The following is a 26,551-nucleotide window of genomic DNA, read 5'->3' as shown; positions in this document are numbered from 1 at the left end:
CTATCAAAAAAATAGTTCTTTACTTTCAAGATTAATGTTTGGAGCTTGAAACGAAATTCAATCAAGTTATAAATCACAAACAACAATTTTCTTGTAACTGATTTACTACCAATTGAACAATTGATCTAATAATCCGTAATTTGGCTGTTTTCTTGAAAAACCCATTAACCAATGCTTCAGAAACAATAAATAAATGATTTAAGTGTCAAGTGTAATAGATTGTGAAGAAAGAAAGTAGTATATATCGATTGAATCCTTTTCGCAATCACCTGCGCTTACACTTTCTGAAAATTCATAAAATAATCACTGAATTGGTAATTTATAGCTATTTATACCACTCTGATGGCTTCCACTTTCTACCCTGTCACTCTGTGTTTGTTCTTGATTGGTTCTTCAAGGAAACTTTTCCTTGGACTGCAAACAAGCTGCAAGAGTTATTGACAATAATTGATCTCTGTGTATACAGTTGCATTCGCATTCGAACGCAAGTTCAATGGCATTGTGAAGAAGCAATTAGCGATCGATAGCCAAGAAGGTCAGGGTTTACGCATGCTTCGCCCTTGAGGTGGTGTAATAAATTTTCTGTTCAACATTTTGACTGCGCCTACCAACATTGGTTAGTAACAGTCGCAAGTACTCGTATATCCATCCTGGCAACCAGCGGGCATTGCTAGAGTTCAAAAGGTCATGCTGATATCTACCGGGAGAAATTCATCATCAGGGAAACAGAAGTGCAAGCGGGGATTGCGACCACTTTCGGGAAATTTACTTTAGGAAACAGAAAATGATTAAATAAAGGAATAACTACTTGTTAGTAGTAAATATTATGTTTGTATAGTGAATTGTATATATACAATACAATTATTGCCATGGAAAACACATTATAATTCGTGTTTTATTTTCAGGTAAATATTTAGGGGTTTGGTTTGTGAGGGCAAACACATTGGTTGCTTGGGGTGTCCGGGAACCACTCGAAAATGGTCCCGGAAGGTCACTCTGGTATCTTCGAAGAAAGCCTTTGGAACAGGCACGCAGAACAAGTACATAGTAAACTTTCAGTGGAAGATAGCTCGGGAAATGGATCAATACTTTCAAACTCTGCTCAGGAATGAGCAGAGAATTAAGATAGGCAACTTGTTATACTTTATACTATTATTACTTTGTAAAATAAAGTAAAGGTAACTTATAATTATGAGTTTAGTATATAAGTAATTATTAAATGTAGTTTGTTCAGTATGTAAATTTAACTATACAAAGTTATATTTAAATATTGTTATGCTTTTTGACACTAGAGGGCGTACTGGATATTGTCACAACTACAACTTGAAAATTCTACCACAAAACCAGAAATTTTTGTTTTTAAATATTTTTAAAAGTTTGGAGCTATCAATATAGTAGATCAGATATTTGCCGAGAACCACTGCGATAGATGGTACGACAAGCGGGATATAATCAGTGATCATTTCCCAAAATCATCATTTTACTATATAAGTGGTTTAGTCAAAACCCCTCCGATAGCTGGTGAGTTATTCCAAAAATCCCCATTTTGTGTCCGTCGCTTAACAAAATTTACATAGAAGGTTAACCATCGCCATCTATAGAATTCTTCATCAGTTCATCACCCACTTCATTCCCAACAATTTTTATTAGGAAGATATAGAGTTAATGCTACACTCAGTATAGAACATCCTGAAAAATAAATAAATAATTATATAACAATTTACGTATTTTACGTAAAGTTGATTTAATTATTTTTTGTTCAAAAGATGATCTAATGTAATCTAGGTCGTAAATAAACGTAAGTACATTATCAGTTTCATTGAGATATAATGATAAAAAGTAAAACATACCAATGAGACTGACTCCAAACAAGATAAACGTAACTTGGCAATTCCAGATGAGTAAATAACCAACTAAAAAACTCGCCAGTATGCTACCAATGCGTCCACTCAGCATCACCATACAAATTGCCATTCCTCTCATTTTAGTCGGATACAGATCCACGACAGCAGCATTTACAACCACAGCGCACACTCCAGAAAGTGTCAGGAGTAAAATAAATAAAATATTGATAATATCCTGATTTACGACTACGTGTAATGCAAAAGTTGCCAAACCCGCAACGCCGAGAAAAGAAACTAAAAAATTAAAAATTATATTTTTGATTTTTTGACCAAATTATAATACCTAGAATATTCCTAATGCCTATTTTGTTTACCAAGGCACTTATCACAACATATCCCACCGTATACGCCACACCAACTAAAATATTCTGCACGTACACCGAATCATCAACTGAATCACAATCAGTCTCTGTATCTGTTTTACCAAAATCCAAAGCTTGGCAAACAGTCACATCTTCCTTCGAAACTGATATATGTTTAATTATATCAGGATACCATAAAAACAATCCACACGACGTAGCAAACACACCACCTTGTAAAATACACAACACAAACGTCTTCCAAACGTATTTGAAGCTAAACAACTTCCATATTTGTACATCTTTATTACCCACTTCATCATTCGATAGTTTCTCGGTGGTAAACTCAGTCTGATTGTTGTTGATTTTATGTATTTGCTTCAATACTTCCAGAGCTTCTTGGTAGCATTGTGCTTGCACTAAATATTTCGGACTTTCCGGACAAAAATACAAAGTGAAACAAGCTAACAACGCTGGCAAACCGGAAACCAACATATAAATCCGCCATGCGTCTAAATGTTTCCCCAAAAACGTCCAGGAGACCTTTTCGGGGATGATTAACCACGCCCAGAGCGGAATCATGATTAACGCGAGCCCGATGAAGATGGACATGATCAAAATGGCGATGGAACGATGTCGTGATGAAAAAAATTCACTTACGTATGCAATACTAAGACCACTTGCTCCGGCAATACTATAATATTAAAATTATTTATATTTCTTAACAAAATAGAATAATATCAACTTACAATGCGCCGTTCATAAACCGAAAAGTAGCTATTAACCAAAATGGTGTCACTAGAATCGAGAAAATGTTGCAGATGCATCCCAAGAGTAAAGTTTGGATCAAAACGATGCGTCTTCCGATTTTATCCGAGAGATAACCCCAGAAAAACTGTGTGGATATCATTCCCAAAGATCCGATTGATAATAAAAGTGTTTTTTCGTGCAGATCCAGACCCATTTCACATTCGGCCGATGAAATCGCATATCCAATCGACCAACTTTCGGAATTGGCTGTATACATCATCAAGCCACCAGTGATCACGATCAAAATATGAAATTTTCCAAAACCGGCATTTTTTAATGCCGTATCTACATCTGTCGTATTCGATGGATGTTTATCCATTGAAAAAACGTGTTTTTAGATTTTTTTTTATAGAAAATATTACACTTGCATGGTAGAGTTATTCATGGCGTATGATTACGCTTGTTGAAACAACATGAATTTATTGAAAACAGGCGGATTTGAATGCAGAAATGTTTTTTTTTTGCAGCCGGTGCTATTATGTGGTTAATACAATTGTATTTTGATCATTTAGGCAATCAAAAGAACAATGGAAATGTTAATAAAAGTACAATATTTTACATTGACTGCTTATCAGTGACACACATCGATTGTATACAGGCAAATACAAAGACAGCGCAAGATTAATCTGCAGGTATTACGTTTAAATTTGTAGCAGAACAATCTGGATATATCCAGTAATGAATTCATTATCGTTATCAGGGTTTTCACAATGTTATGTTTAAAGAATGTGACGACATTCGCAAAAATTGCAACATTTTCTTTTTTTTTTGAAAAATTAAAAAACAAATTTTTTCGAAAAAATTTTTTTTTAATATTTTGAATAATTATAGATGCCAATAATAATTTTTTTTATTAATAATGATTTAAGAGTATACTAAACTCTATTTAAACTGCTGTTTTCTTTAGCTATCAATGATATTGTTAATTTTTTTTCAAATAAAACAAAAATTAATTTATCACCCAACATAATTCTATTTGAATGTGATTTTTTCGACGACGTCATTTTGATTATTTGCTCTAAAAGTTTCACGTGGCAAGTTGCTAAGCCAATTCACTATTCCAATGCGTGATCATGACTTTGTCGTTGTTACCGGCCGCCATTTTCGAGACGCTACTGTCTTCCAGGACTATAAATTTGGCAAAACGTAATTGCGTTGCGTAATTAATTTAACAATACAAGAGCAAATAAAGATTAATTCCATTTTAAAGTCGGCATTATGTTAATAAACTTTGCTGCTTCATAATATTTTCATTTCAAAGTCACAAAGTCTACCGAGCGCAAAACTCTTCAATAAAAATCAAAATTAGTTTGTAATTAATTAATTAATGTAAAGAAAGAGGTAAAATACGAAAATGCCCGGGTCAATAAGTAAGGCGTTTTACAATCGGAATTGTTACGTACGGTTGAAGTGGAGCGTGCTATATCCGACATGTTTTAGACATCGAGGATAACGCAAGTTGTAACAAAATGGAGTACATGGAGAAAAAATTAAGCAAAGATGAGAAGAGCACTCGGGAGGGAAATATGGAAGAAGCTTTAGACGCAACTGGTAATTTTTTTTTCCCAAAAATTTTTTTTTTGCGTTTTTTGCAATTTTTTAAATTTTTTGTTAATATTTTTTAAACCAGGTTTTGGAAAATTTCACATATGGATCACCCTTACCGGTGGTTTCATATTATGTGTTGTAAACACTGAAAGCTGGTCCATCGGCTATGTAATTCCATCCGCAGAATGCGATTTGGAATTGTCTCTACAAGAAAAATCTGTTTTGGTCACTGTGGGCGCAGTGGGCATACTGACAACGCAATTTATTTGGGGATATCTATCAGATAGATTAGGCCGTCGAAATATTATGCTCTATACTTTAGCAGCTGGCTCTTTATGTACCATTTTATCAGTTTTAGCTCCCACTTATTGGATGGTAGCATTATTCCGATTTCTAAATGGTACTTTGTAAGTTTCAAAAACAAAAAATTAATTTTTTTTTACATAAACAATAAAAATAAAATTTTAGTGTGGCCGCTGCAACTGGATTATCATTCCCCTACATTGGAGAATTTTTCTCGGCGAGATATAGGTCACTTGCCATTTTGGTAATGTCCATATTCATCGGAATAGCATTAATACTGATTCCTTTCATGGCGTGGATCATCATTCCACTAGATTTCTCCGGATTGTTTTTTGGACTTAACGTGGCATCATGGAGAGTTTTTGTGTTAGTCTGTGGCTCACCAGCAATACTTGCTTGCATAGCGTTGTATCTATCACCAGAAAGTCCGAAATTTTTAGCTCAATCACAACGCTGTGAGGAAGCTTTGAGCATTATGCGTAAAATGCATAAACTAAACAATGTGAAAACTCCATATCCGATTGAGAAGTTATCATGTGAAGAAACAGATAACGACGGCCATATGTGGGATTTATTCAACCGGCAATACGTGTGGAAGACATTGCTGGTATGCACGATACAAAGCGGAGTATTCGCGACATCTGGCGGATTATTTTTGTGGTATCCACATATTCTACAGCAAATATCGCGCTCAAAAGAAGAGATTACAGTCTGTCAGGCTTTAAATTTGCCATTTGCTCCGAAGAGTACATTAAACAATACCAGCACTGATACTGAATGCATAATTAATATTGACAGTTCGGTGTTTTCACAAAATATGTTACTGGGACTTGGATTCACCATTGGTTATATAGTTATCAGTGCATTGGTGAATAAAATCGGAATCAAAGCAATCCTAAGTATTTAAATTTTTATTTAAAATTTTTAAAATAATTTTAATCAAATTTTCATATTTTTAGTCATTTTTCTTGGATTATCCGGCCTGGCAACATTCACATTACATTTTATTACACATCCGATCGCAATCGACATCTTGTTTATACTTTTGTTAGTTTTATCAGGATTATGCGTTGTGGTTGTCAACACAGCAGTGGTTGAAATCTACCCGACTAATTTAAGAGGAATGGCTGTTTGTCTTACGATGTTGAGTGGACGTGTGGGTTCGATTGTTACAAGCTCACTTTTGGGTTATTTACTCGTCTGGAACTGCGAGGTATCATTCATGTTATTTGCGGCAAGTCTCATCGGTAAGTAAAAGTTAAATAATTTTATCACGCGTTGTTAAATGTAGTGTGTTATACTACTTCATAGTAAAATTATGCATAACAAACATAATATTATATTTTTAGGCTCTTCGCTGATAACGTTCCTACTTCCAAGCAAAGGACCGTCATAATAATGATAGAGTGGTTTATGATATTGTTTCAGACAATATTTATGTAATCTTTGTTAATAATACAATTCAAAATGTAATTTGAACAAAACGTCACAATTTATCTATAATATAAAAATGAATCGCAAAATTTGTTGGTAAGCGCATAACTCAACAACGCTTTGACCAATTTGGCCAATTCTTTTTTTAAAATGTTTGTTAAAGTCCAAAGATGGTTTTTACGGCCAGTAAAATTCGAATAATTGCCTGGAAAACCCTAATGACAGCCCTTTTCTATAGGATAAAAGTTGGCATGGAGATTCAATCATAGTTATAGTTAAATAGTAGAATTCGAGATGGCGTGCTTCAGCACTTCAGTGCATTATTAGCCCTTCTTCATATAATTAATTTCTTTAAAATAAAATTGCGAATCTTATTGATAAAATTGACACATACTATGTCTAGAACAAGGGAGTAAAAACGAATTACATTTATATTAAACACTATCGGGACGAAGTCACGGGCAAAAGCTTGTTAAATGTAATTTTATAAAATATCAATTTTTAAAAAATAATAATAATAAAGCAGTATGAATTCAGTTTCAGATTGTGATTGAAATTGTTTAAACTGCTAACTTTGAATAATTTTTGATTGTTTTTATTTGTAAAACGTGAGTATTTTATTTTGACTGTTTTCTGAAATTTTCCTGTTTAAACTGGTGATATGCATTTTCCAACAATGTTTATACAATTGTTTGTTAAAAGTTTATTATCTGGGGTAATCCTAATCGTCACATCCTTGACTTTTTATTATGACTCATTGCACCTTGCTAACGCATTTGCCTGAGCCACAATGAGATTTTCAAATCCTTGATAATCGCTAGTCAATATTAGCAATCTCCTCATAATAGATGCATGCCAATCAATAAAGATCGGATGATTGATAGACATGCAAATATCAAAATATCTCAAATTTCAGGGATGCGGACGCAAACCAATTCCGCTTTCGATAGAATCACTTGAGTGCTCGCACGCGTCACTATTTAACCGCGCGTTGTTCATTTCAAGTAGTCATCCATCAATATATAAACGGAAATCAACCGAAAATCAAAAGAAAAAAATCGTAAATCTTTCATTTGGCGATTGCTTTTAACCCAAGCGAAAATAACAGCATTGTAAATTTTCTCATGAACCATCGTAATAATCATAAAACTGTTATGAAATGATAAGAATATTTTAATGAAGCAACAAAAAGTTTTCTCGGCGCAAACATTGACACAGCTATTATTTGAATGCGTTTGGGAAAAGCCACTCAGTTCGTGGTGTTGTATGAATAAATTAAAAGTGATATTACAGCATTCACCCGAAATGTTCTAAAAACGTAAATTGACATCATTTTCAACCGCGGCGAGAAACTACACAAAATGGCGGTCGATACACCAAAAAAAGCACAATTTGAAGATGCAATTCATCAAACAGGTAAACAACAAAATTCAAAAATCAATTTAAACACTTTTTTTTTTAAATAAACTTTTTTTTTAAACAGGTTATGGCAAATTCAACATCCAAGTCCTTTTCGCATCTGGCGGATGCCTCATGGTGGTCATCATTGAAACCATGTGTATGATGATGATTGTACCCGCTTCCCAATGTGACTTAGACTTGGATTTATCAACGAAAGGCATCCTAAACGCAATTAGTTTCTTGGGAGTTGTGTCCGGTTCACATATGTGGGGTTTCATTGCTGATACCCGAGGAAGACGAAACGTTTTGATCACAAGTATGCTCTGCAGTTTTATCACAAGCATAGCATCGAGTATTATCCCATGGGCTTGGTTATTCATATTGATCAGATATATAAATGGCTTCTTGTAAGTGTACACATAATGATAAATATTTTAACATTACATAATTGAAATTTTACAGCGTGGGTGGAGCCTCAGCAGTGGTTTACGCTTACGTAGGTGAATTTCATGATCGCGTCTATCGTCCCAAGGTTGTTTCATGGATAGCAACCTTCGTCGCTATTGGTAACATGGTTATCCCTGGTTTTGCATGGTTGATTCTCCCATTGGACTTTTCATATGATATTCCTGCACTGGGCATTGATTTTCGTCCTTGGAGATTGTTAGTGATATGTTATGGTATTCCTAGTTTATTATTTGCATTGTGGTTGTTGCGATTACCTGAAAGTCCTAAGTATTTAATGTCGCAAGGACGTGCAGAAGAATCTTTAGATATTTTACGACTAATGTATGCGATAAATACTGGAAAGTCCAAGGAGGATTATCCGATCACCGAAATCATCTGGGATGAACCTACGGATGTGAAAGAGAACAAAAAGCGAAGTCTTTTCAAAAAGATGTGGATACAAACTATACCTTTGTTTAAAAAGGCGTACGTTTTGAAAACTTTTATGGTTTGCTTGCTACAATTTGGAGCTTTTGGATCGTAAGTTAATTTTTACAAATATTTTTTAAAATTTAAACGTATGCAACCCAAATTACAGATCTTCAGGATTATTAATGTGGTACCCAGAAATTCTGAATAGAATGTCAATTTATTCAAAAACAAGCTCTGATGAAACAATTATGTTATGTGATGCTATAAATTATCACAATAATAAAACCATCTTGCGAAATGTAAGTATTTACTTCTTGTATTTAAAAAATAATAATTTAAAATTGTTTTAGGGGCGTATGGTCGAAGCTGTTTGTGTTGACACAGTCGAAGGCAACGTTTTTCTCATTTCTCTATTCATTGGTGCTGCATTTGCGGTCATATACATTTTCAATGGAATAGTAATAAACGTAATCGGTGCGAAGAATTTGGTAATCATTTTCATCGTAATCACGACATCTTGTGGACTGGCAGCACAAAATGTCTCTGGGATGATTCCTATTGAAAGTCTAATCGGAGTATTTTTGGCGTCAGCAACATGCGTAGGTGTTATTAATGCCATTGTTGTGGATCTTTTTCCGACACAGTTACGTGCAATGGCATTATCCATTTCCCTAATGGCTGGAAGGATAGGTGCCGTTGCTGGTAGCAATATTACAGGTCCATTAATATACAATCTATGTGACTATATGTTTTACTTTTATGGATTGGATCATTTAGGTAAACATTCCTCATGATATTTTGGATAATTACGTAGTAATAATTATTTGTTTCTAGTTCTAATTGTGACTATATTCCTTCTGCCGTCAGCTCCAAGTACAAAGAAGATAATTGATGTAAATGTGTAGATTCTAGGCGCCTAAATACTAAATAATTACCAGCGGAAAGTAATTTATGATTTTTTAAATAAATGTTGAAATAATCGTTCTTCTATGATTTTAACTAAATATCATTCAGTTGCAAAATGTTATCAGAACTATACGCAAAGCATTCCGTTCGGAATTCTATCAACTTGTTTATAAATTTAATAGTGACATGGCATTTTCCAGATGCTCCTTGTATCATGCAGTTATCTCATTCTGTAAACAATTATTATTTACCTGCAAGTATAAATTTCACCGTGCCGCAGATGATAAACTCACCGAAATGTTACGCGAGTTGTTTTCATTACATTGTCTTTGATCCAATATCAACAAATCGTTCGGAGTTTCTGCGCAATTGTATTCCACAAAATACTGAACACAGATTCAAAGCGATTGTGTTTTTGGAGAATGATGACATTTATGATAAAGCTTATACGTTTTTTTCAATGGAAAGTATTTTTGTTAGGCTGGAAAATGATTATTTGGTAATACAAGAGTTTAGTGATTGGAATCTGACAACTGTGGAAATTGTGAATCGATGGAGTTTGATTGAAAATAGATTTTTGGATGTGTCTGTTGATATTGAAAGTTTTTTTCGAAGGAAAAGATATTCAAATGCTACAATTTTTGGATTTGTTCCTACTGATACAATTCCACCTGCTTTTGTTTATCGTAAGAATAATTTATGATAAATTAAGATTTAAAAAATGATATATAACTAAAATATTTCAGCTTATCATGTAGGAACAAATGTTCGTATGTTAGATTTATTCGCAAAGTCAATAAATATTAATTTTGAAACTGTGAATTATCTAGGAAATGAAAATACATATATGTTTGGATTTGGTAAGAATAAAACATTTATAATAAAAAATATTTAAACAAAATTTAAACAAAATTTAAACATTTTTAGGAATGATAGCTGGAGGTACAAGATTAGGTACATATACACTTGGAAAACTTGAAGTTTCCTTCTATGTCCGCAAACCTACGTAAATATAAACATTTTAACTCACAATATATTCAATTAAATATTTAAATATTGATATATCTTTTACAGAATCGTATATGAAGTAGATAGCATGCTAAAAGTATTTTCAATTGAGTTATGGTTGATTATAGCTGGCAGTTATGTGTTTGTTGCTATTTATTTTCATTTTTATAAAGAACAATACAAGTGAGTAATTATTATGATAAAATTAAATGTTTTTATTATAAGATCTTCATGTTTCAGTGAAGACAACAGTCCAAAATTAATCAAAATTCTTGGATTTTTCTTTCTTCAGGCGTTTAACACTTCGGAGGTACCAAGAAATTTCTTCGGTCGATTCGTGTTGGTTTTGTTGTTAATTGTTGGTGTTTTGTATAATGCTTTGTTCAGTTCGGGAATATTAGGAAAACTGATGTCGCCTAGGTTTGAAAAATTAATGATAATCTATATTATTTATTATTTTAATGAAATTGTAGCTATGATAATGAGATACGCACAATTCGAGACTTGTCCGACTTAAAAGAACCTCTTATCTGGCATGATCAAACTTCAATGTATCAAAAAATGAACGTAAGTATGCTTTAAAGCAACGTTTTATTAAACACTAGCTTTTGCCCGCGTGTTTAATAAAAATGTTAGTTCGTTTTTACTCTCTTGTTCTAAACATGTGTATGTGTCAATTCTATCAATAACAATCGCAATTTTATTTAAAAAAAAAAAATTAATTGTATAAAGCAAGGCTGGCCAATGGATTTTCCTGGAGGGCCAATTTTTTTTAGAATGCGGCAGCACCGGGCCACAGACTATGGCCATTCATACATAAAATATTAAACATATACAAAAGTTCCAACTTTGGTTTGTGCGGCGGGCAAATTCAAATGTCCTGGCGGGCCACCTCGTGGCCCGCGGGCCTGGGATTGGCCAGCCCTGGTATAAAGAATTGCTAACAATGCACTTCAACACGCCATCTCGGATTCAACTATTTAATTATAACTATGATTGAATCTCAATGCCAACTTTTATCCTATAGAAAAGGGCTGTCTTTAGGGTTTTCCCGGCAATTATTCGAATTTTTCTCACAGTAAAAACCATCCTTAGACTTTAACAAACATTTAAAAAAAAGAATTGGCCAATTTGGTCCAGGCGTTGTTGAGTTATGCGATTACCAACAGATTTTGCAATTCATATTTATATTATAGATTTGTTTACATCTTTCCAGGCTCTTGAAGAAGACATATTTTCTCGTTGGACAAATGATACTTCTTTAGATCCAAGAAAGGCAATTTTCATGCATTTGGTTAGTGATTCAAAACGTAAGAAGTCAACATTCAATTGATTTATGATTTATTTTTGTTACTAATATGCATATTTCAGTATCTGCACAGTTAAACAGTCGTTATACCAAAAATAAGAAATATATTAAGCCTATGAATTTTGTTCTGATGGCTAAATATCACATCCTCACTGCGACCAATACAAAAACACTTTTATTTGTCCGTCAACTGAATGATTTAATATTCAAATGCCTGGATCATGGCCTATTAATTAAATGGGAAGAGGAGGCCTACATGGCGTCCAGTTCAATGTTTGACATCTTGGAATATTTAGATCGCAAACCAGCTCAGCAAACTCTCATTCAATTCAGATTAGCTCACTTAGCCGGAGCGTTTATTTTTTTGTTTATTGGCTTAACTATGGCCACAATCACATTTTTCATCGAACGACATTGGTTTAATCGTAAAATCAATAAAACCAGGAAAACACTCAATGAGTAATAACTGTTTATATCATACAATAATCTCGGTAAAGATTTCACATATTTTTATATTATGTTGTTTATATGCAAGTACCTAATTCAATTTGTAGAGTGCACTCCTGATAAACTGTAGCATGTTAGTTTTTATCGCTGAATATTTATGTGTTATCAGTATACACACCTATATAAATACTGTACAAAATTTGAAAACACATTGTTAATACATATTTGGCAACAAAATGAATATCTACGCTGGTTTACTTCTTGCTTGTTTTGTGGGCCTTGCAGCGTCACAAAATGGTAATATTTTAAATAGTATGATTGAGTATAGTGATTAATTAATTTTTTAAATTTTCAGTTCACATTAGTTACTCGATTATGCCAAAAACTGATGAATTTCACTCAGTTAACTTCACTACAAGTACAGATGCGACATTTTACGATATTATGAGAGTTCAAGCGTGGTTACATCCCAAAATATGGAACTTTACTTCAACTGAACATCCCATCTACGGACAATTTATTACGAGCATTGGGGGATTGGCGAATGATCCTGCTGCTCTTATGGCTTGGCAGTATTATATTCTGCCTGAATTTCCACAGCAAGAGATTCCGGATGAGAAGTACAGAGGAACAGTGGCTGTTGATAGGGTTCACGTCGAAGACAACAAGCACTACTTTTTTATTTACATGGGTTATACAATTGAGCCTGAAAATTGATATCAGTGTTAAGTGAATGAACAATTTGTTTGATTGTTGACCAAAATAAACTAAATAACACTAACTAATCTAAGTTAATGTGAATATTAAGGTATTGCAAGTCAAAATCTGACTAAATATTGTTATTAGTGCTTATACAAAGAGTAAAAACATAATTTGATAAATATTTGCTGAATAAACCCTTTATCTGTTCAAAATTTGGAACTGCCACTGCATCAGATTGTAAATAATTATCTAATTATTCAATGAGTACATCAAAATCAATTTATAACATAATTGTGATTCAATAAACAAGAAAATTCATAAATCATTCAAGTTTATAACCAGCGACATCGAATAAACGTCAGTTTAGACTGAGATAAGTTTACACAAAACATGTAAGAAGTTGTATGTAGGCTAGAAAACAACTTTCAATGTCAATCATTAAAATTAGTAACTACATAGTTTTTGGAGGGGCTTTCACTTGTGAATTTGAGTTTGGGTTATGTCGAGTTCAGAGGACGAATCGAAGGAAAGTGATTCAACTACCGAGAATCACTCCCAAAGCGGCCTTCCTACTGTTGAACCCCGTGCACGTTTCACCCATCTTGAAGACCAAACAATTCTCAACTACATCATTGAGAACGGGGAGGTAGGAAGAATTCATGGACGCCAGCTCTGGATTCGCATGGCACAATGGTTTGGTAACGGCCGCTCTTGGCAGGCTCTCAGGGAACGCTTTCGTTGCCACATAATCAAAAACATTCATTTATATGATCTCACTCAACAAGACCAGGAACTGTTTGTAAGATAAAATGATTAACAAGTAACAATATATCCATAGTATTATAAACCTGGCTAATTCATTTTAATTTTCATCTGCTTTTTATACCTTAGCAGAACTTGATAATTTACAAACATCAAAATTACTACTACTAGAGAAGAAATCTACTAATTGATCAAGACTCAAAAAGTGTTGATCCTGATTGTACAAATTAATAACTTCAAATTGTGGTGGATTCTGAGTTGCCTTGCTGCCAAGAACAATTGCAAATGGATAACCTGTACGCTTCGCTTCGAGAAGTCTTTTACCAATAGTCATATCCGATCGGTCATCATACAGCACATCATCCATCAAAGTATTTACAACGTTTAAATGCTGATAAACATTTTCAGGTGTTACGGCCAATTTTGCCTCTTCTTTACTACCAATCTAAAACAAACACTGTATTTACTGCAATCGGATTCTATTACGTATACCTTTGGTCCAATAATAACAGTCCTATAAGGAGCCAGCAACGTGGGCCATTTGATCGCAGTTTCCTCCGAAAGAATTTCAACCGCAGCGGCAATAATCCGAGAAACTCCCAAACCATAACTGCCCATGTGTAGCAACTTAGGTTTACCGTCTTCAGCCAGATACTTGCTATTCAAAGCCTTCGAATACTTCTCACCCAGTAAGAATGTATGACCCACTTCAATACCATTTGTAATTTTGATATTTGAACTTGAACAGTTTGGGCAGCTCGTAATATTTGCCTCAGTTTTGATTATATTGTGAATATACTCTAAATTAGCGGAGTAATTACAATCGCCACATTGAACGAGTTTGTCTTCACCGATTGCAGAAGGCAAATGGTATTCATGTGATAGATCTCCACCCATTGTACCTGAAGAACCTAATACTTTTACCCAATCAATTGCCAACTTGGCAAAAATCTTATCATAACAATCACACATTTGTGCATAAGTCTTCTTGGATCTCTCCACATCAATATCAAACGAATATAAATCCTTCATTATAAACTGTCGTGCACGCATTAAGCCAAATCTAGGTTTCATTTCATCTCGAAATTTTGATGTTATTTGATAAAGTTTCAATGGATACTTTCGAAATGAAACAAGGCCAAGGGATGCGATTAAGTCAGCACTTGTTTCTTCATGAGTCTGCATAACAAACATCAATTTTATTTGTTATTGAACCGAAAATCAAATTTACTAGGTACTTACAGGACTCAGTAGGTATTCGGTATCGTGGCGGTCTTTCAACTTGAATAATTCACTTGCAACATCTTGATATCTTCCTAAAACAATATTTAAATTATTAGCAAAGATAAAAAGCATTTGCAGTTGCATTTAAATATTACCTGATGCTTTCCAGAGTTTGGCATGTGTTAAAGTTGGAAACATTACTTTTTGAGCATCAACATATCTCAATTCAGTGTCAATTAGTTTAATCAATTTGTCTAACACTCTAAGACCCACTGGTAAAAAGTGAAATATACCAGGACTTGATTGTTTGATTATTCCATTGTTCAACATTAACTACATATTTAAGATTAGAAATTATTTAAAACCTTTAATTTACTTATTTAAAAAATAAATACCTGTGTGCTCTTGGAAATTGATTCATTATTTATCAAAATTTGATTCTTTTGGAGAGCTACAATGGGTTGAAACAATTTGGATGCTCTGTTAATAATCATCTTTTATTGTTAAAATGCTTCTTTGGATTTTGTTGAAAAAAATTTATAATTGAAAGTAAATTCACATTTTTTAACCTCACAATGATGAAAGGTGTTTAAAACCAATAAGAAGAGAAGTTCTTTAGGAATCTGAAAGCAAATCAATTAATATATTAACTTGATTATAGTCAAGTAAGTTTACTATTTATATTGTTGTAGTGTGTGTCTAATCCCTTGCTATGTTCGTTTTCTTGTCAGATAACCTTAATAATGTCTTCACTGAACATTGTACAATATATCTTGGTCAGAAGTGATTTGATTAAAGAATTGCAATGGCCTTTAGGGGCAGTTATTGCACAAGCTTGCCATGCTGTTACAGCTACAACACATTTATTTCATGATGACGAATACACTAAAAAGTACTTGGAGGATTTGGACAATATGCACAAAGTTGTCTTAGATGGCCTGAATGAGCAGTCCTTATTATCTCTCCAGGAAAAATTGAATGAGGCTGATATTAAACACAAATTATGGATTGAGCAGCCAGAAAACATTCCAACTTGTTTAGTAGTAAAGCCTTATCCCAAAGAGGAAGTGCATAGATATTTTAAAAAGTTTAAATTGTTTAAAGGTATATAAATCAAGAATTTATTTTATTCATATTTAAAAAGAAACAAGAAATAAATTCCTTTAAGGAAACAATGTGTAATAACAGTAACATTATTTGTATTCCATAAAATTAAATAATTTGCTACCATAAAATTACTGATTTCAAAATGAAAGGAGAATTGATTTATCAATACAAAAATGTAAGAAATACATTTCATAAAAGCGTTTATTAAACAATACAGGTGTAAATACAAGTCATTGTAAATAAATTGATCTCCCCTATTTTCAGTATATTTTGGAGTTTTCTAGAAAGTTTTAAGTTTCTTTCATTTATAGCAGCTGATGTTTGGTTGCCTAGTTACGTTAAAGTCAACCTCTAAATTTGGATAACGTTAGCTCGTGTGAGACATTATCTGCACATTTCTCTTCTTTAATTAATAATTTTTACCCTGAAAATGACTGAATTGCAATGCTACAATCGAGGCTGCGGTAAGAAATATATAGCAGAGGAAAATACTCCAGGTAAAATGAAGTTCAATTCAATTATGACGACAAAATTTAATACTGAATTAAACTTTATATTCAGAATCATGCCAGCACCATCCAGGTGTACCATTCTTTCATGATGCCTATAAAGGCTGGTCTTGTTGTAACAAAAAGTGCATAGACTTTACGGAATTTCTTAATATTAAGGGATGCACCTTTTCAATGCATTCAAATGTCCAGCAACCAGAGCCTGAAAAGCCCAAAACAGATAATATTCCAGATTCTGATGTAATTGTAGTACAGCCAATTACTAAAACTATCGTTGAACGTCCGCCTTATAATACAGTAATGGTAATTAAATGTATTTACTTGTGTTGGTCATCACTAAGAACATTCTAAACTTGATTTTTTTAAATTCAGACAAAGTTGAAGCCTGAAATTGCTGCATCTTTACAACAAAGTTTAGCTAGTGCTTCAGTGGCAGCAGAAGCACAAGTAAAACTTGGTGTTGATGAGATTCCTGTAGGTACTAGATGCAAAAATGGTGGATGCTCTGCTGAATATCTAGGACCTGATAGTGATACATCACCATGTGTGCATCATCCTGGTAGTCCAGTGTTTCATGAGGGCATGAAGTACTGGTCTTGCTGTCAAAAACGTACATCAGACTTCAACGTATTTCTTAATCAAGTTGGATGCTCTACTGGTAAACATGTCTGGAGGAAAAGTGTAATTTTTGTGGAAATGCTATGAGAAATGGGAATTTTATTACAGAATGTTTGAATATTGCAGGATGAAGATGCAAAATCCGTCGAGTGTCGTTGGGATTTTCATCAAACCGCTACACATGTTATTGTGTCAGTTTATGCAAAACAATATAATCCCAACAAGAGTGAAGTTCAGTTGAATCCCATTCGATTGCATGCAAAGCTTGTTTTCTCACAAGAAAATGATGCTGTTTTTACTTTGGATCATGAATTGCATGGTGTAAGTATCCACTAGATGCAATATCAATTTGTATATCATTTTACTTCAATTTATATTTATAGATTGTTGATGTAGAAAAGAGTAACGTGACAATGTATGGTACTAAAGTTGAGATAAAACTTAAAAAGGCATCGGCTGGACATTGGACACGTTTAGAAGTGTTGCGCAAGACTCAAACTTCAGAAAACAGTTGTAAGTCTGAGAAAGTGGAGGCGTTGCAGAGTAAGATCGATTCGGTTGATTTAAGTGATTTATAATTTTAACATTTTAATACATATTTAAATATTACAATAAATTCGGACGGAAAACAACTTTTCCTGGTACTTTTCATCGAAAGTAATTCAACTTTTAGCTGTATGTTGTTTTTGACACTTTTTAAATGTATTCACATAGAAAATTACTGAGAAATGTTTGCCCGGAAATATTACTCAGTTCAATGATCAAATAAACGCCTTAAATTTAATGATACAAAATTGCAAACTTAACAATAATCGTCATTTCGTATTCCCAAACATGCTTTTTTAGTTAATTAGTGAATGTTTGCTGTAAATAATAAATAAACATTGATAATATCCCTTATGTAAAACATCATTACGCGTGACTTGTTTGATTTAACTGGATTGATTTATCTCTGTCGTTTATTGTAACAGTAATATCAGGTATTGCGATATGAATATTCTTTCAGTCATAAGGTAAACAATCAGTATAAGTTACAATATTTAGATGTTCTAGAGGCATTGTAACAGAGATGCAGTCGCAACGTACAGCTATTACTCAATTTGCCCAAAGGGTAAACAATCGTTATGTGTTTCGGCCGCGATTACAAACTGTGTACGACGAGATGCATGGTATTATAAACAAAGGTCATTTCAAGATCGCAGTACCTCTCTGTGAAATATTACTGAAGGACCAGAAGATCGAGGATCATCCGGATGTCGCCTTTTTGCTGAACATCCTTGCATTACTGTACAACGAGCTCAGTATGCTTGAGGATGCAACCAACGCTCTGAAGAAAGCATTAGATATCAGAGAGAAGACGGGGAACGAGGATGATCTGTTTGTTGCTGCCGTTCTTAATGAACTTGCTTTGGTGCATAGCAAGCGAGGTATGTTTGAAGATGTGGTGTCGTACAGAAGTCGAGCAATGGAGATCACACAGAGAGTTTCCGGTAGTGACAACTTGTATATTGAGTTGTTATCTTCAACCAAAGAATTTGCGTCGAACTGCACATCCACATTCTCTATATTTATCGTGTTATTATTAAGTATCATTTGTTATTGTTTGCGTCAAATGTTCTTTGCTTGAAACCTACATGAATTTCGTATAAGAATTGATGCAGACAATTATTTACTTCTGTATCTTTTCTGTATCTTATTTCTTTCATTATTCTACAAAATAAGCACTGTTTTTTTGTCCTGGACATGTAAAAGCATAAGAAATCAAGTAATTCATCTGCTATGTTTCATATTATGTCCGCAAAGTTCATTATATTCTTAATATGAGAAAATGGCGATGCTGAAATGTTGATTTAAGCGGTTGTATGAGATTAAAATTTACAAACATAATATTTATTATCGCTATTTGCACTACAAAAAGCTTTAAGAGTCGATTAGTGTATGTATGTAGTAAATAATAAATACACGTTGATAATATCTTTAATGTAAAACAGCAATATATTTAATTGATTGGAATTATTTATCTCTAGATTGTTTATATCTATAATATTCTCAAATTTTGCAATATGATTCACAAACTAAACAATTTCAAGTATAAAACGTATTGTTTAGACATTTTTTGGTCCAGTATATAAAACATGCCGCCTCGCCGAACTGCCATAACTGAATTTACACAAAGAGTAAACAATCGGTATAGGTTTCGACCCCGATTACAGGCATTGTATAACCAAATGCATCAAAACATCGACCGGGGCCGTTTTACTTCAGCCGTGCTGCTCTGTGAAATGTTACTGAATGACCAGAAGATTGAAGATCATCCGGATGTCGCCTTTTTGCTCAACATCCTTGCATTACTTTACCTCGAGCTCAATAGACTGGAAGACGCATCCAACGCTCTGAAGAGTGCTTTAGATATCAGAGAGAAAACGATTTGCTTGTTGCTGCTATTCTTAATGAACTAGCTTGGGTGCATAACAAGCAAGGTATGTTTGAAGATATGGTATCGTACATGAGTCGAGCAATGGATATTGCAAATAAATTCCGGGTGAGTGTGAATTCGGATTTGGCCCTGTTATACACACCCATAGTATGATTTACATCAAACTACAAAGCCACTTTCTTCAAATTTATCGTGTTATTATTTATGTTTGCGTGTTATTATTTATTATTTATGTTAAACTATTCCATAAAACAAACCCTACACTAATGTTCTGGACATGTAAATGAATAAAAAGTCAAGTAATTAACCCATTATGCATCATATCATGTCCTCAAAGTTTATTATATCGAAAATACCGGAAAATACGGGAAATGTAATGTTGATTTAAGTAAATATCTCCTATAATATAAAGAAGAATCGGAAAATCTGTTGGTAAGCGCATAACTCAACAACGCCTAGACCAGTTTGGCCAATTCTTGTTTTAAAATGTTCGTAAATGTCCAGGGATGGTTTTTACGGCGAGAAAAATTTGAATAATTGCCGAGAAAGCTATAAAGACAGCCTTTTTCTATAGGATAAAAGTTGGCATTGAGATTCAATCGTAGTTATTGTTAAATAGTTGAATCTGAGATGGCGCGCTGAAATGCATTATTAGCAATTCTTTATATAATTAATTTCTTTAAAATAAAATTGCGAATCTTATTGATAGAATTGACACATACTATGTCTAGAACAAGAGAGTAAAAACGAATTACATGTTTATTAAACACTACTGAGACGAAGTCACGGGTTAAAGCTAGTTAGAAATAAATATTTGGAGATATATTATTTATTATCGCTGTCTTGGATTACAAAACGATTTTAAACTCGATTAGTGAATGCTTGTATTAAGTATTAAATACACATTGATAATATCCTTATTGTGAATCATCAGTATTCTTGATTTGATTTTACTTTACGACGAGCTCAATAGACTGGAGGACGCATCCAACGCTCTGAAGAAAGCTTTAGACATCAGAGAAAAGATGGGGAACGAAGATGATTTGTTTGTGGCTGCTATTCTTAATGACCTAGCTTGGGTGGATAGCAAAAGAGGTATGTTCGAAGATGTGGTATCGCACAGTCGTCGAGCAAGGGAAATTACAACGAAATTCTGCGAGAGTATCAATTCGGATTTTGGTTTGTTATACTTACTCGTATAAATCACGTGGAATATAAATAAGTATTTAAAGAAATTCTGGTATGTGCCTCTTATCTATTAATTTATGATATTATTATTATTTGATGTTTGGTTTTTCTCTTCTGTAAGCTGAAACCAGCGGCTCAAATTTTGCATTGTTATCTGCCAACAGTATATTTGCATTTAATATATTGTAATGCTACACTGCAAGAATGACGCATGCACTAACACACAGACATGATTTGTTTATACAAATAATGATAAGTGTTGAAGTTTATGCGTGAGCAGCACTTAAAGCAGCTAGTAACTGTAATACCATTACTGAAGTAGTGCTCTTGATGTTCTGTTGTAAATATGGAAGCAAAAATCGCCCAATTTGAAGTGATAAATAATTTAAAACATTTCAATCCGATGTTATTGATTTGCAACATCTGTAAAAACTGGCTGACTCCAAAAATCTATGCTCAACCCAATGATGGTGTATACTGTTGTAGTGTTTGTGCTTCCAAGCAATCTGAAGCTATCCACCGCCATTTTGTGTTGGAAACTGTCCTGCAGGTGTGGAAATTTCCGTGCATGTTCAATGATTGTGATTACATAGAAGATCTGGTAAATATTCATTGCCACATGAGTAATTGTGTGTATCAAAGCATAAAATGTCCGTTTTGCTCAATGGAAAGTCTGGCCGAATTGACAATTGTTAAGCATTTAGATGAAAAACACAAACAACTTGTTTCACAAATGTCAATCGACGAACCTTTAGTAAAACTATGCCTTGAACCACCGATTGCGAAGAAACGGATAATTATAATCAGTTTCAAAGGCCACACGTTTATAATCCTCACTGAAAATCTTGCTTTTGCAATCGGTAAGCAATCAGTGGACGTCGATTTCGATGAAAATGGTGATAAATTCATGATTGAGTTCCGATACAATAAACTTGAAACAAAAATTAGAGGATCCACGGTACGTCTTCAAAAACTTTTCGAGGATAATATGCAACTTGCACCAATGTGTGTGCCGCCATTTGCAGTTGACTCTGCGCTGCCGTTGAAAGTGTACTTTAACAAATATGAGGAATTACAGGCTGTGACACGGGAGTGCTACGTTTGTTTCGAGGATTTCACAGAAGAAGTGTTCTTCTGCGAGTATAATCATGGCGTGTGTGGGTCCTGTGTTCGGAAACTCGCCGTATGTGCGTCTTGCCGAACACCAATTAACAAAACCAAAGTTAACCTTAGGCAACATTTGAAACAGGTGCCATTTCCTTGTATAAATTCAAAGGACGACGCTGAAGGCAGTTGTATAGCACTTCTACGATCGACCGACATGGATCAGCATCTGGCACGATGTCCATATCTAAAAGTAAAATGCATTTATTGTCGCCACGACGTTGCGAAATGCAACATTGTCCCACATCTTCAGAAACATATCGTTGTGCATCGCAACTTTTACGAATTTGATCTAATAGTTGAAAAGTGGATATGCAAAAAGGGATTCATGAGATTTAAACAGCAAGTTTTATTTTTTGTCATCATTTCATCGGGTGTAAGAGATGAGAAGGAAAACTCGCAGGTGATTTCAGAAGAGAAGCGAACTTATTACTTTAATGTGCAGTTATTATTTGAGCGCAATAACTACCAGCGATACAGATATGAATTTCACATTTTGAAACCAAATGGAAGTTTATTCCATTCATTCGGCAACGTATGCCAACAGGAAGGTGACACAAGCCCTAGCGCACAAATAAATTGTAATTTTTGTAAAAAGGTAATGTTTAAGCGTGCTGGGTATCAAATTATTCAATTTCGGCTCTGTATTTATGAAATTCCCAGTTATGATTAGAAGAAGAGAAATAAAAGTGTTTATTTTGTTGTTGCTGCTAAAGTAATTCGATGCCTTACACTCTACTATATCCTGTTCAACTCATAAGTGTCCGTCATTTTCATAAATAATCTAACATGTTTCACTTATTTGTTTCAATTTTGAATCATTTTTTCGGGATTAGTTATTAGAAAAGATTAGATAAGTTATTAAGTATCTAACTGTATTTCTAAAGGCAGTGAGCACTGCGGTTCATTCAAGGTGTGACATGTGTATTTAAGCAGTGTTGTTTTGCAAGACAGTTATCGAAATCACGGCTAAATTTTCCTAAATCAATTTAACACTCGATACTTTACACAAAGATCTAGTACTACAACGAAGGTAAATTTTAGCCTCACACAGCTATCTTTTCATTTCACAATAATGTATTATAACTGTAGCCAACGCCTAAATCTCGAACAACGACTAAAAACACTTAAGTACGTCTCTCGTTTCAGAATGGAGAACAAAATTTCTCAATTTCAAGTGATTAACAAGGTGGATCATTTCGAAGCAAAGTATATCACATGTGCGGATTGCAAAATGTGGTTGACACCAACAGTCTACATTCGCCAGGATGGTTCGTATTGTTGCAGTCACTGTTTGCCAAAAGAAAAGAAGACTTCAACACGTGATAAGTTTCTGGAAACAATGTTGACGAAGTGGAAGTACCCATGCATGTATGAAGATTGTGATTATGTGAAGAATTTAACTGGCATTCATAAACATATGAATGCTGCACCTGTGCACAAAACAATTAAATGTCCATTTTGCTCAACGGATAATTTGGCTGAGTTGACAATTGTTGAGCATTTACTAGAGTATCACGAATCTGTGGTCTCAAAAATAACAATTGAAGAACCATTAGCTGAACTAAATTTTACACCGCCGCTTCTCGGCGAGCAAGTAAACGTAATTTCTTACAAAGGCAATACGTTTGTTGTTCTTGCAAGAAATTTTGCGTTTGCAATTGGCAAGCAATCAGTAGATGCCGACTTTAAGAGTACTTGTGATAAGTTCATGATTCAGTATCAATTTGAAGAGTTTGAGTCACGGATTAGAGGATATACTGTACGTCTACAAGAATTATTCAGTGATAATATGCATTTATTATGTATGCCACAACCGTTGCTAGAGAATGATTCTACGTTGAAATTGAATGTATTTTTCAATGACTACGAAGAATATCGAATTGTGATGCGCGAATGTGACATTTGCATGAATAAATTCACAAACGAAGTGTACTTCTGCCAGAACTATCATGGCGTTTGCAAATCGTGTATTTCAAAGATTTACAAATGCGCTAATTGTGGTACGCCGGTCAACAGAACGATGATCGATCTTAAAAGGCATTTGTCACAGGTGCCATTTCCGTGTCCAAACAGTACTTCTGATGCTGATGGTGGATGCATCGCATTGGTCCGCCTTGCTGATTTGGACCCACATCTAGCAAGATGTCTTCATGCTAAAATAAAATGCATCTGTTGCAAAACAGACGTTGCAAGGTACAATATTGCGAAACATATTGAAGAGAAGTTTGTCCTGTATCGGAACTTTCACGTGTTTCATGCGAAAGTCGTTGATGGAATAGTAACACCCTTCTGCTCATACATAAGATACCAACAAAAACTATTGTATTTTGTCGTATCAACGAATGTCAATGCTACGACGAAAAGTAGAGCTTTAGAAAAGAAGCAAAGTGTGTTTTTTTATGTTCAGTTACTCTATGATGATTTAAACGTCCATCAGAACTATCGCTACGAGGTTGATCTTTTAGAAGAAGGTGGAAAACTTTTACATTCTGTTGGAAATCTGTGTCAGCAGATGGAAAATACAGACACGAGCACAAGCATTAATTGGAACTTTTGTAAAAATGCATTGCATATGCGTTACGCTGAAGATGGAGCTAAAAATGAAGAAAATGGCGAAGAAGTAGTCAAATTTCGACTTTGCATTTACGACGTTTCCAAAATGTGTAAATAATGGAATTCATGAATAACTTTTAAACATTTAATTATTTTCTTGGTAGTTCTATTAGTTCAGTTACTTAAATTTAATTCATACATCCGCCATTCTAACATCGAGATTGAAACCACAATTTGTTTCTGGTGTATCTTCACAGATGTAATACAGTTTATTATCGCATCCCCAGTCGTTCCATGTAAACACACCATCAGTATTCCATAGGTTTATACAGTTTTCTCTTCCTCCCGCATTGTCTGGTTGTGGATGGCTCCATTTTGAAAAGGTAATCGGTTTACCTGTACTCATCCAAAAAAAGTTTCCTTCTTCACCTTGATCCGTGCCCGAAGTCCACAACCATTCATTTGTAACGCCTACAAATTACAAACATTTTGTAAACAACTTCCACAAACAAAATACAAATAATATAGGTACATAATATCGTAATACATACTTCGTAGTCATTAATTTTGGATTGTACATACCAGTTTTATTAATTACGTCGTCAATGGCAGTTTGTTCTTCACTACATGTGATCGTAGCCAGTTGTAGATTGCGTGTTAAACAATCTTGAAATGCTGCATGCCAGTTGAGCTAAAATATTGTTAATTGTAATGATTATAAAGTGAATAAATTAATATGAACATTATCTATAGATAATATTACCTTGTTTATTTTAAAAATGTAGTAATTTTTAATGGAGTTTACCAGCATGAAGCAGAAAACAAAAGTGAAGAGACTTAACGCACGCATCTTGTCTGAGTCAACTTCCAAACTAGTTTGGGACTTCACAACATGTTTATTTATATGTATAAACCAGAAGTAGAATTTATTACGTTATTAGTCAATGCGGATTCTCCGCGAAACAAATTCGAAGGTCAAGTCGGATCATTGGAAGCTCAAAACAATGTGAAATCCCCACATTCATTGAATTAATCAATGGTTAAATTAATATTAATTATCTTGTGTCACATATTATATTCATAAACCGTTAAACACCTAGGCAGTAAATAAATCTTTCAGATTGAAAACACATTTGGTTTTGGGTTTATCTTCACAAATGTAATATCACATCCCCCGTCGTTCCATTGAGTCACACCATCAATGTTCCATGTGTGCACACAATTTTCGATTCCTCCGAAATTATCTGGTTGTGATTTGGACCATTTGGTGTAATTAAAATGTCTGCCTGTGCTCATCCAGAAAAAGTTTCCCTTTTCGCCTTGATCAGTGCCGGATGTCCACAACATATCGTTTATAGCATCTGTTGGATCACATAATAATAATTATAAAAATAAAATGTATTAAAGTTGTTTAATTTGATTATTTTATGACACTTACCTACTCTTTTAATTACAATATCAAGACTACGTTGTTCTTCATCCGAAGTGATTGTAGCCAGCTGTAAGTTCCGAGACAAACAATCTTGGAATGCTGCATACCAGTTAAGCTAAATGGTAAATGATATTAATTAATAAATGTGTTATTGATGTTAGATAAAGTAAGATTACATTGTATATTTTATAGATGTAATATTTCTTGGCTGAATGTGCCAACGTTAAACATGCAACCAAAGTTAAGAAACCTAGCACTCGCATTATGTCTAATTGAACTTCAAAATAATTTTAGGCATAGGTAAGCAAAAAGGTCCCTATATATCAACAAAGCAATGGAAATCGTGCAGGAATCTAAATATAAATGTCAGAAAATAATATCTATGAGTATGGTTTGGTAATATTTAAAGTATGAACATTAAAAAGCGAAAATTTCATGGTTTTTATGACATGTTTAAATATATTTGCAATTATTTCAATAAATCCCTCCATTGACTTGGAATCTTGTACGTAATAAACTCAGAAATTGTTTGAATTCAGACATATGCTGTTCTCATTGTCCAAAATAGTAACCGTCCACAATAAATGGAGAAAGGAGAACAATC

The 26,551-nt window shown here is 33.9% G+C and overlaps 10 protein-coding genes and 1 long non-coding RNA gene across 12 annotated transcripts; 7 read left to right on the top strand and 4 right to left on the bottom strand.

Moving 5' to 3' along the window:
• The first annotated feature begins 343 nt into the window (after positions 1–343).
• Positions 344–1,189, top strand: LOC135800311 (uncharacterized). The gene is made up of 2 exons (XR_010550136.1): positions 344–810; positions 906–1,189. It is a non-coding gene; the product is annotated as an uncharacterized lncRNA (long non-coding RNA).
• On the bottom strand, positions 1,135–3,427 carry LOC135800307 (niacin transporter NiaP-like). Its single transcript, XM_065313505.1, has 4 exons — positions 2,953–3,427; positions 2,188–2,897; positions 1,851–2,138; positions 1,135–1,689 (listed from the first exon to the last, which is right to left on the bottom strand). Exons 1-4 carry the CDS (start codon positions 3,330–3,332, stop codon positions 1,628–1,630), a joined length of 1,440 nt encoding a protein of 479 aa, XP_065169577.1. The 5' UTR covers positions 3,333–3,427; the 3' UTR covers positions 1,135–1,627.
• A 765-nt stretch (positions 3,428–4,192) lies between these two features.
• Positions 4,193–9,558, top strand: LOC135800803 (uncharacterized). Its single transcript, XM_065314125.1, has 11 exons — positions 4,193–4,383; positions 4,454–4,564; positions 4,644–4,968; positions 5,030–5,763; positions 5,824–6,111; positions 7,619–7,714; positions 7,782–8,106; positions 8,162–8,686; positions 8,745–8,877; positions 8,929–9,355; positions 9,413–9,558. Exons 1-11 carry the CDS (start codon positions 4,368–4,370, stop codon positions 9,481–9,483), a joined length of 3,051 nt encoding a protein of 1,016 aa, XP_065170197.1. The 5' UTR covers positions 4,193–4,367; the 3' UTR covers positions 9,484–9,558.
• A 1,178-nt stretch (positions 9,559–10,736) lies between these two features.
• Positions 10,737–13,029, top strand: LOC135800396 (uncharacterized). 2 transcript variants are annotated; one of them, XM_065313624.1, is made up of 6 exons: positions 10,737–10,912; positions 10,966–11,059; positions 11,709–11,802; positions 11,864–12,292; positions 12,356–12,545; positions 12,604–13,029. In XM_065313624.1, exons 1-4 carry the CDS (start codon positions 10,902–10,904, stop codon positions 12,262–12,264), a joined length of 600 nt encoding a protein of 199 aa, XP_065169696.1. In that variant the 5' UTR covers positions 10,737–10,901; the 3' UTR covers positions 12,265–12,292; positions 12,356–12,545; positions 12,604–13,029. The 2 variants fall into 2 exon arrangements, with proteins under 2 accessions (XP_065169696.1, XP_065169695.1); XM_065313623.1 differs by having other exon boundaries at positions 11,864–12,545.
• A 752-nt stretch (positions 13,030–13,781) lies between these two features.
• Positions 13,782–15,473, bottom strand: ProRS-m (prolyl-tRNA synthetase 2-like protein, mitochondrial). Its single transcript, XM_065313621.1, has 5 exons — positions 15,332–15,473; positions 15,092–15,269; positions 14,955–15,028; positions 14,205–14,891; positions 13,782–14,157 (listed from the first exon to the last, which is right to left on the bottom strand). Exons 1-5 carry the CDS (start codon positions 15,428–15,430, stop codon positions 13,831–13,833), a joined length of 1,365 nt encoding a protein of 454 aa, XP_065169693.1. The 5' UTR covers positions 15,431–15,473; the 3' UTR covers positions 13,782–13,830.
• A 206-nt stretch (positions 15,474–15,679) lies between these two features.
• LOC135800398 (putative peptidyl-tRNA hydrolase PTRHD1) lies at positions 15,680–16,121 on the top strand. The gene has a single exon (XM_065313625.1). The coding sequence runs from the start codon at positions 15,680–15,682 to the stop codon at positions 16,046–16,048; it is 369 nt and encodes a 122-aa protein (XP_065169697.1). The 3' UTR covers positions 16,049–16,121.
• A 238-nt stretch (positions 16,122–16,359) lies between these two features.
• mora (CHORD-like protein) lies at positions 16,360–17,964 on the top strand. Its single transcript, XM_065313622.1, has 5 exons — positions 16,360–16,540; positions 16,605–16,855; positions 16,925–17,233; positions 17,297–17,491; positions 17,554–17,964. The coding sequence occupies exons 1-5, from the start codon at positions 16,474–16,476 to the stop codon at positions 17,746–17,748; spliced, it is 1,017 nt and encodes a 338-aa protein (XP_065169694.1). The 5' UTR covers positions 16,360–16,473; the 3' UTR covers positions 17,749–17,964.
• Positions 17,965–18,239: 275 nt separating this feature from the next.
• Positions 18,240–20,809, top strand: LOC135800801 (kinesin light chain-like). Its single transcript, XM_065314124.1, has 2 exons — positions 18,240–18,673; positions 20,542–20,809. Exons 1-2 carry the CDS (start codon positions 18,240–18,242, stop codon positions 20,807–20,809), a joined length of 702 nt encoding a protein of 233 aa, XP_065170196.1.
• A 2,022-nt stretch (positions 20,810–22,831) lies between these two features.
• Positions 22,832–25,261, top strand: LOC135800936 (uncharacterized). Its single transcript, XM_065314270.1, has 2 exons — positions 22,832–22,992; positions 23,109–25,261. The coding sequence occupies exon 2, from the start codon at positions 23,110–23,112 to the stop codon at positions 24,631–24,633; it is 1,524 nt and encodes a 507-aa protein (XP_065170342.1). The 5' UTR covers positions 22,832–22,992; position 23,109; the 3' UTR covers positions 24,634–25,261.
• Positions 24,647–25,440, bottom strand: LOC135800937 (C-type lectin 37Da-like). The gene is made up of 3 exons (XM_065314271.1): positions 25,279–25,440; positions 25,098–25,206; positions 24,647–24,986 (listed from the first exon to the last, which is right to left on the bottom strand). Exons 1-3 carry the CDS (start codon positions 25,363–25,365, stop codon positions 24,709–24,711), a joined length of 474 nt encoding a protein of 157 aa, XP_065170343.1. The 5' UTR covers positions 25,366–25,440; the 3' UTR covers positions 24,647–24,708.
• A 191-nt stretch (positions 25,441–25,631) lies between these two features.
• On the bottom strand, positions 25,632–26,210 carry LOC135800800 (lectin subunit alpha-like). Its single transcript, XM_065314123.1, has 3 exons — positions 26,124–26,210; positions 25,954–26,062; positions 25,632–25,876 (listed from the first exon to the last, which is right to left on the bottom strand). The coding sequence occupies exons 1-3, from the start codon at positions 26,208–26,210 to the stop codon at positions 25,632–25,634; spliced, it is 441 nt and encodes a 146-aa protein (XP_065170195.1).
• Positions 26,211–26,551: the final 341 nt, after the last annotated feature.

Source organism: Atheta coriaria, unplaced genomic scaffold (genome assembly GCF_025399875.1).
Source record: "Atheta coriaria isolate IRGN ID8LTWV9N9 unplaced genomic scaffold, Caltech_Dcor_3.1 hic_scaffold_10_pilon, whole genome shotgun sequence".
Taxonomy (NCBI): domain Eukaryota; kingdom Metazoa; phylum Arthropoda; class Insecta; order Coleoptera; family Staphylinidae; genus Dalotia; species Dalotia coriaria.
The sequence above is the reverse complement of the archived record's forward strand: the minus strand, read 5'-3'. Positions and strand labels throughout refer to the sequence as shown.

What these genes read in the sequence shown, in the direction of transcription:
- LOC135800307 (XM_065313505.1), bottom strand. Translation starts at nt 3,332, where the DNA reads ATGGATAAACATCCATCGAATACGACAGATGTAGATACGGCATTAAAA. An exon ending in CGGTTTATGAACGGCGCATT is followed by an intron (nt 2,898 to 2,952) that starts GTAAGTTGATAT and finishes TTAATATTATAG; the next exon opens with TATTGCCGGAGCAAGTGGTC. An exon ending in GTTTGGAGTCAGTCTCATTG is followed by an intron (nt 1,690 to 1,850) that starts GTATGTTTTACT and finishes TTTATTTTTCAG; the next exon opens with GATGTTCTATACTGAGTGTA.
- LOC135800803 (XM_065314125.1), top strand. An exon ending in CGGAATCAAAGCAATCCTAA is followed by an intron (nt 5,764 to 5,823) that starts GTATTTAAATTT and finishes TCATATTTTTAG; the next exon opens with TCATTTTTCTTGGATTATCC. An exon ending in AGATGCAATTCATCAAACAG is followed by an intron (nt 7,715 to 7,781) that starts GTAAACAACAAA and finishes TTTTTTAAACAG; the next exon opens with GTTATGGCAAATTCAACATC.
- LOC135800396 (XM_065313624.1), top strand. An exon ending in CAATGTATCAAAAAATGAAC is followed by an intron (nt 11,060 to 11,708) that starts GTAAGTATGCTT and finishes ACATCTTTCCAG; the next exon opens with GCTCTTGAAGAAGACATATT. An exon ending in TTTGGTTAGTGATTCAAAAC is followed by an intron (nt 11,803 to 11,863) that starts GTAAGAAGTCAA and finishes TGCATATTTCAG; the next exon opens with TATCTGCACAGTTAAACAGT.
- ProRS-m (XM_065313621.1), bottom strand. Translation starts at nt 15,430, where the DNA reads ATGATTATTAACAGAGCATCCAAATTGTTTCAACCCATTGTAGCTCTC. An exon ending in CCGAATACCTACTGAGTCCT is followed by an intron (nt 14,892 to 14,954) that starts GTAAGTACCTAG and finishes TTTGTTATGCAG; the next exon opens with ACTCATGAAGAAACAAGTGC. An exon ending in CTGTTATTATTGGACCAAAG is followed by an intron (nt 14,158 to 14,204) that starts GTATACGTAATA and finishes TGTTTGTTTTAG; the next exon opens with ATTGGTAGTAAAGAAGAGGC.
- LOC135800398 (XM_065313625.1), top strand. Translation starts at nt 15,680, where the DNA reads ATGTCTTCACTGAACATTGTACAATATATCTTGGTCAGAAGTGATTTG.
- mora (XM_065313622.1), top strand. Translation starts at nt 16,474, where the DNA reads ATGACTGAATTGCAATGCTACAATCGAGGCTGCGGTAAGAAATATATA. An exon ending in AGCAGAGGAAAATACTCCAG is followed by an intron (nt 16,541 to 16,604) that starts GTAAAATGAAGT and finishes CTTTATATTCAG; the next exon opens with AATCATGCCAGCACCATCCA. An exon ending in CGCCTTATAATACAGTAATG is followed by an intron (nt 16,856 to 16,924) that starts GTAATTAAATGT and finishes TTTTAAATTCAG; the next exon opens with ACAAAGTTGAAGCCTGAAAT.
- LOC135800801 (XM_065314124.1), top strand. Translation starts at nt 18,240, where the DNA reads ATGCAGTCGCAACGTACAGCTATTACTCAATTTGCCCAAAGGGTAAAC. An exon ending in GTTTCCGGTAGTGACAACTT is followed by an intron (nt 18,674 to 20,541) that starts GTATATTGAGTT and finishes GTGAATCATCAG; the next exon opens with TATTCTTGATTTGATTTTAC.
- LOC135800936 (XM_065314270.1), top strand. Translation starts at nt 23,110, where the DNA reads ATGGAGAACAAAATTTCTCAATTTCAAGTGATTAACAAGGTGGATCAT.
- LOC135800937 (XM_065314271.1), bottom strand. Translation starts at nt 25,365, where the DNA reads ATGCGTGCGTTAAGTCTCTTCACTTTTGTTTTCTGCTTCATGCTGGTA. An exon ending in ACATTTTTAAAATAAACAAG is followed by an intron (nt 25,207 to 25,278) that starts GTAATATTATCT and finishes ACAATATTTTAG; the next exon opens with CTCAACTGGCATGCAGCATT. An exon ending in CGACGTAATTAATAAAACTG is followed by an intron (nt 24,987 to 25,097) that starts GTATGTACAATC and finishes TGTAATTTGTAG; the next exon opens with GCGTTACAAATGAATGGTTG.
- LOC135800800 (XM_065314123.1), bottom strand. Translation starts at nt 26,210, where the DNA reads ATGCGAGTGCTAGGTTTCTTAACTTTGGTTGCATGTTTAACGTTGGCA. An exon ending in ACATCTATAAAATATACAAT is followed by an intron (nt 26,063 to 26,123) that starts GTAATCTTACTT and finishes TTTACCATTTAG; the next exon opens with CTTAACTGGTATGCAGCATT. An exon ending in TATTGTAATTAAAAGAGTAG is followed by an intron (nt 25,877 to 25,953) that starts GTAAGTGTCATA and finishes GTGATCCAACAG; the next exon opens with ATGCTATAAACGATATGTTG.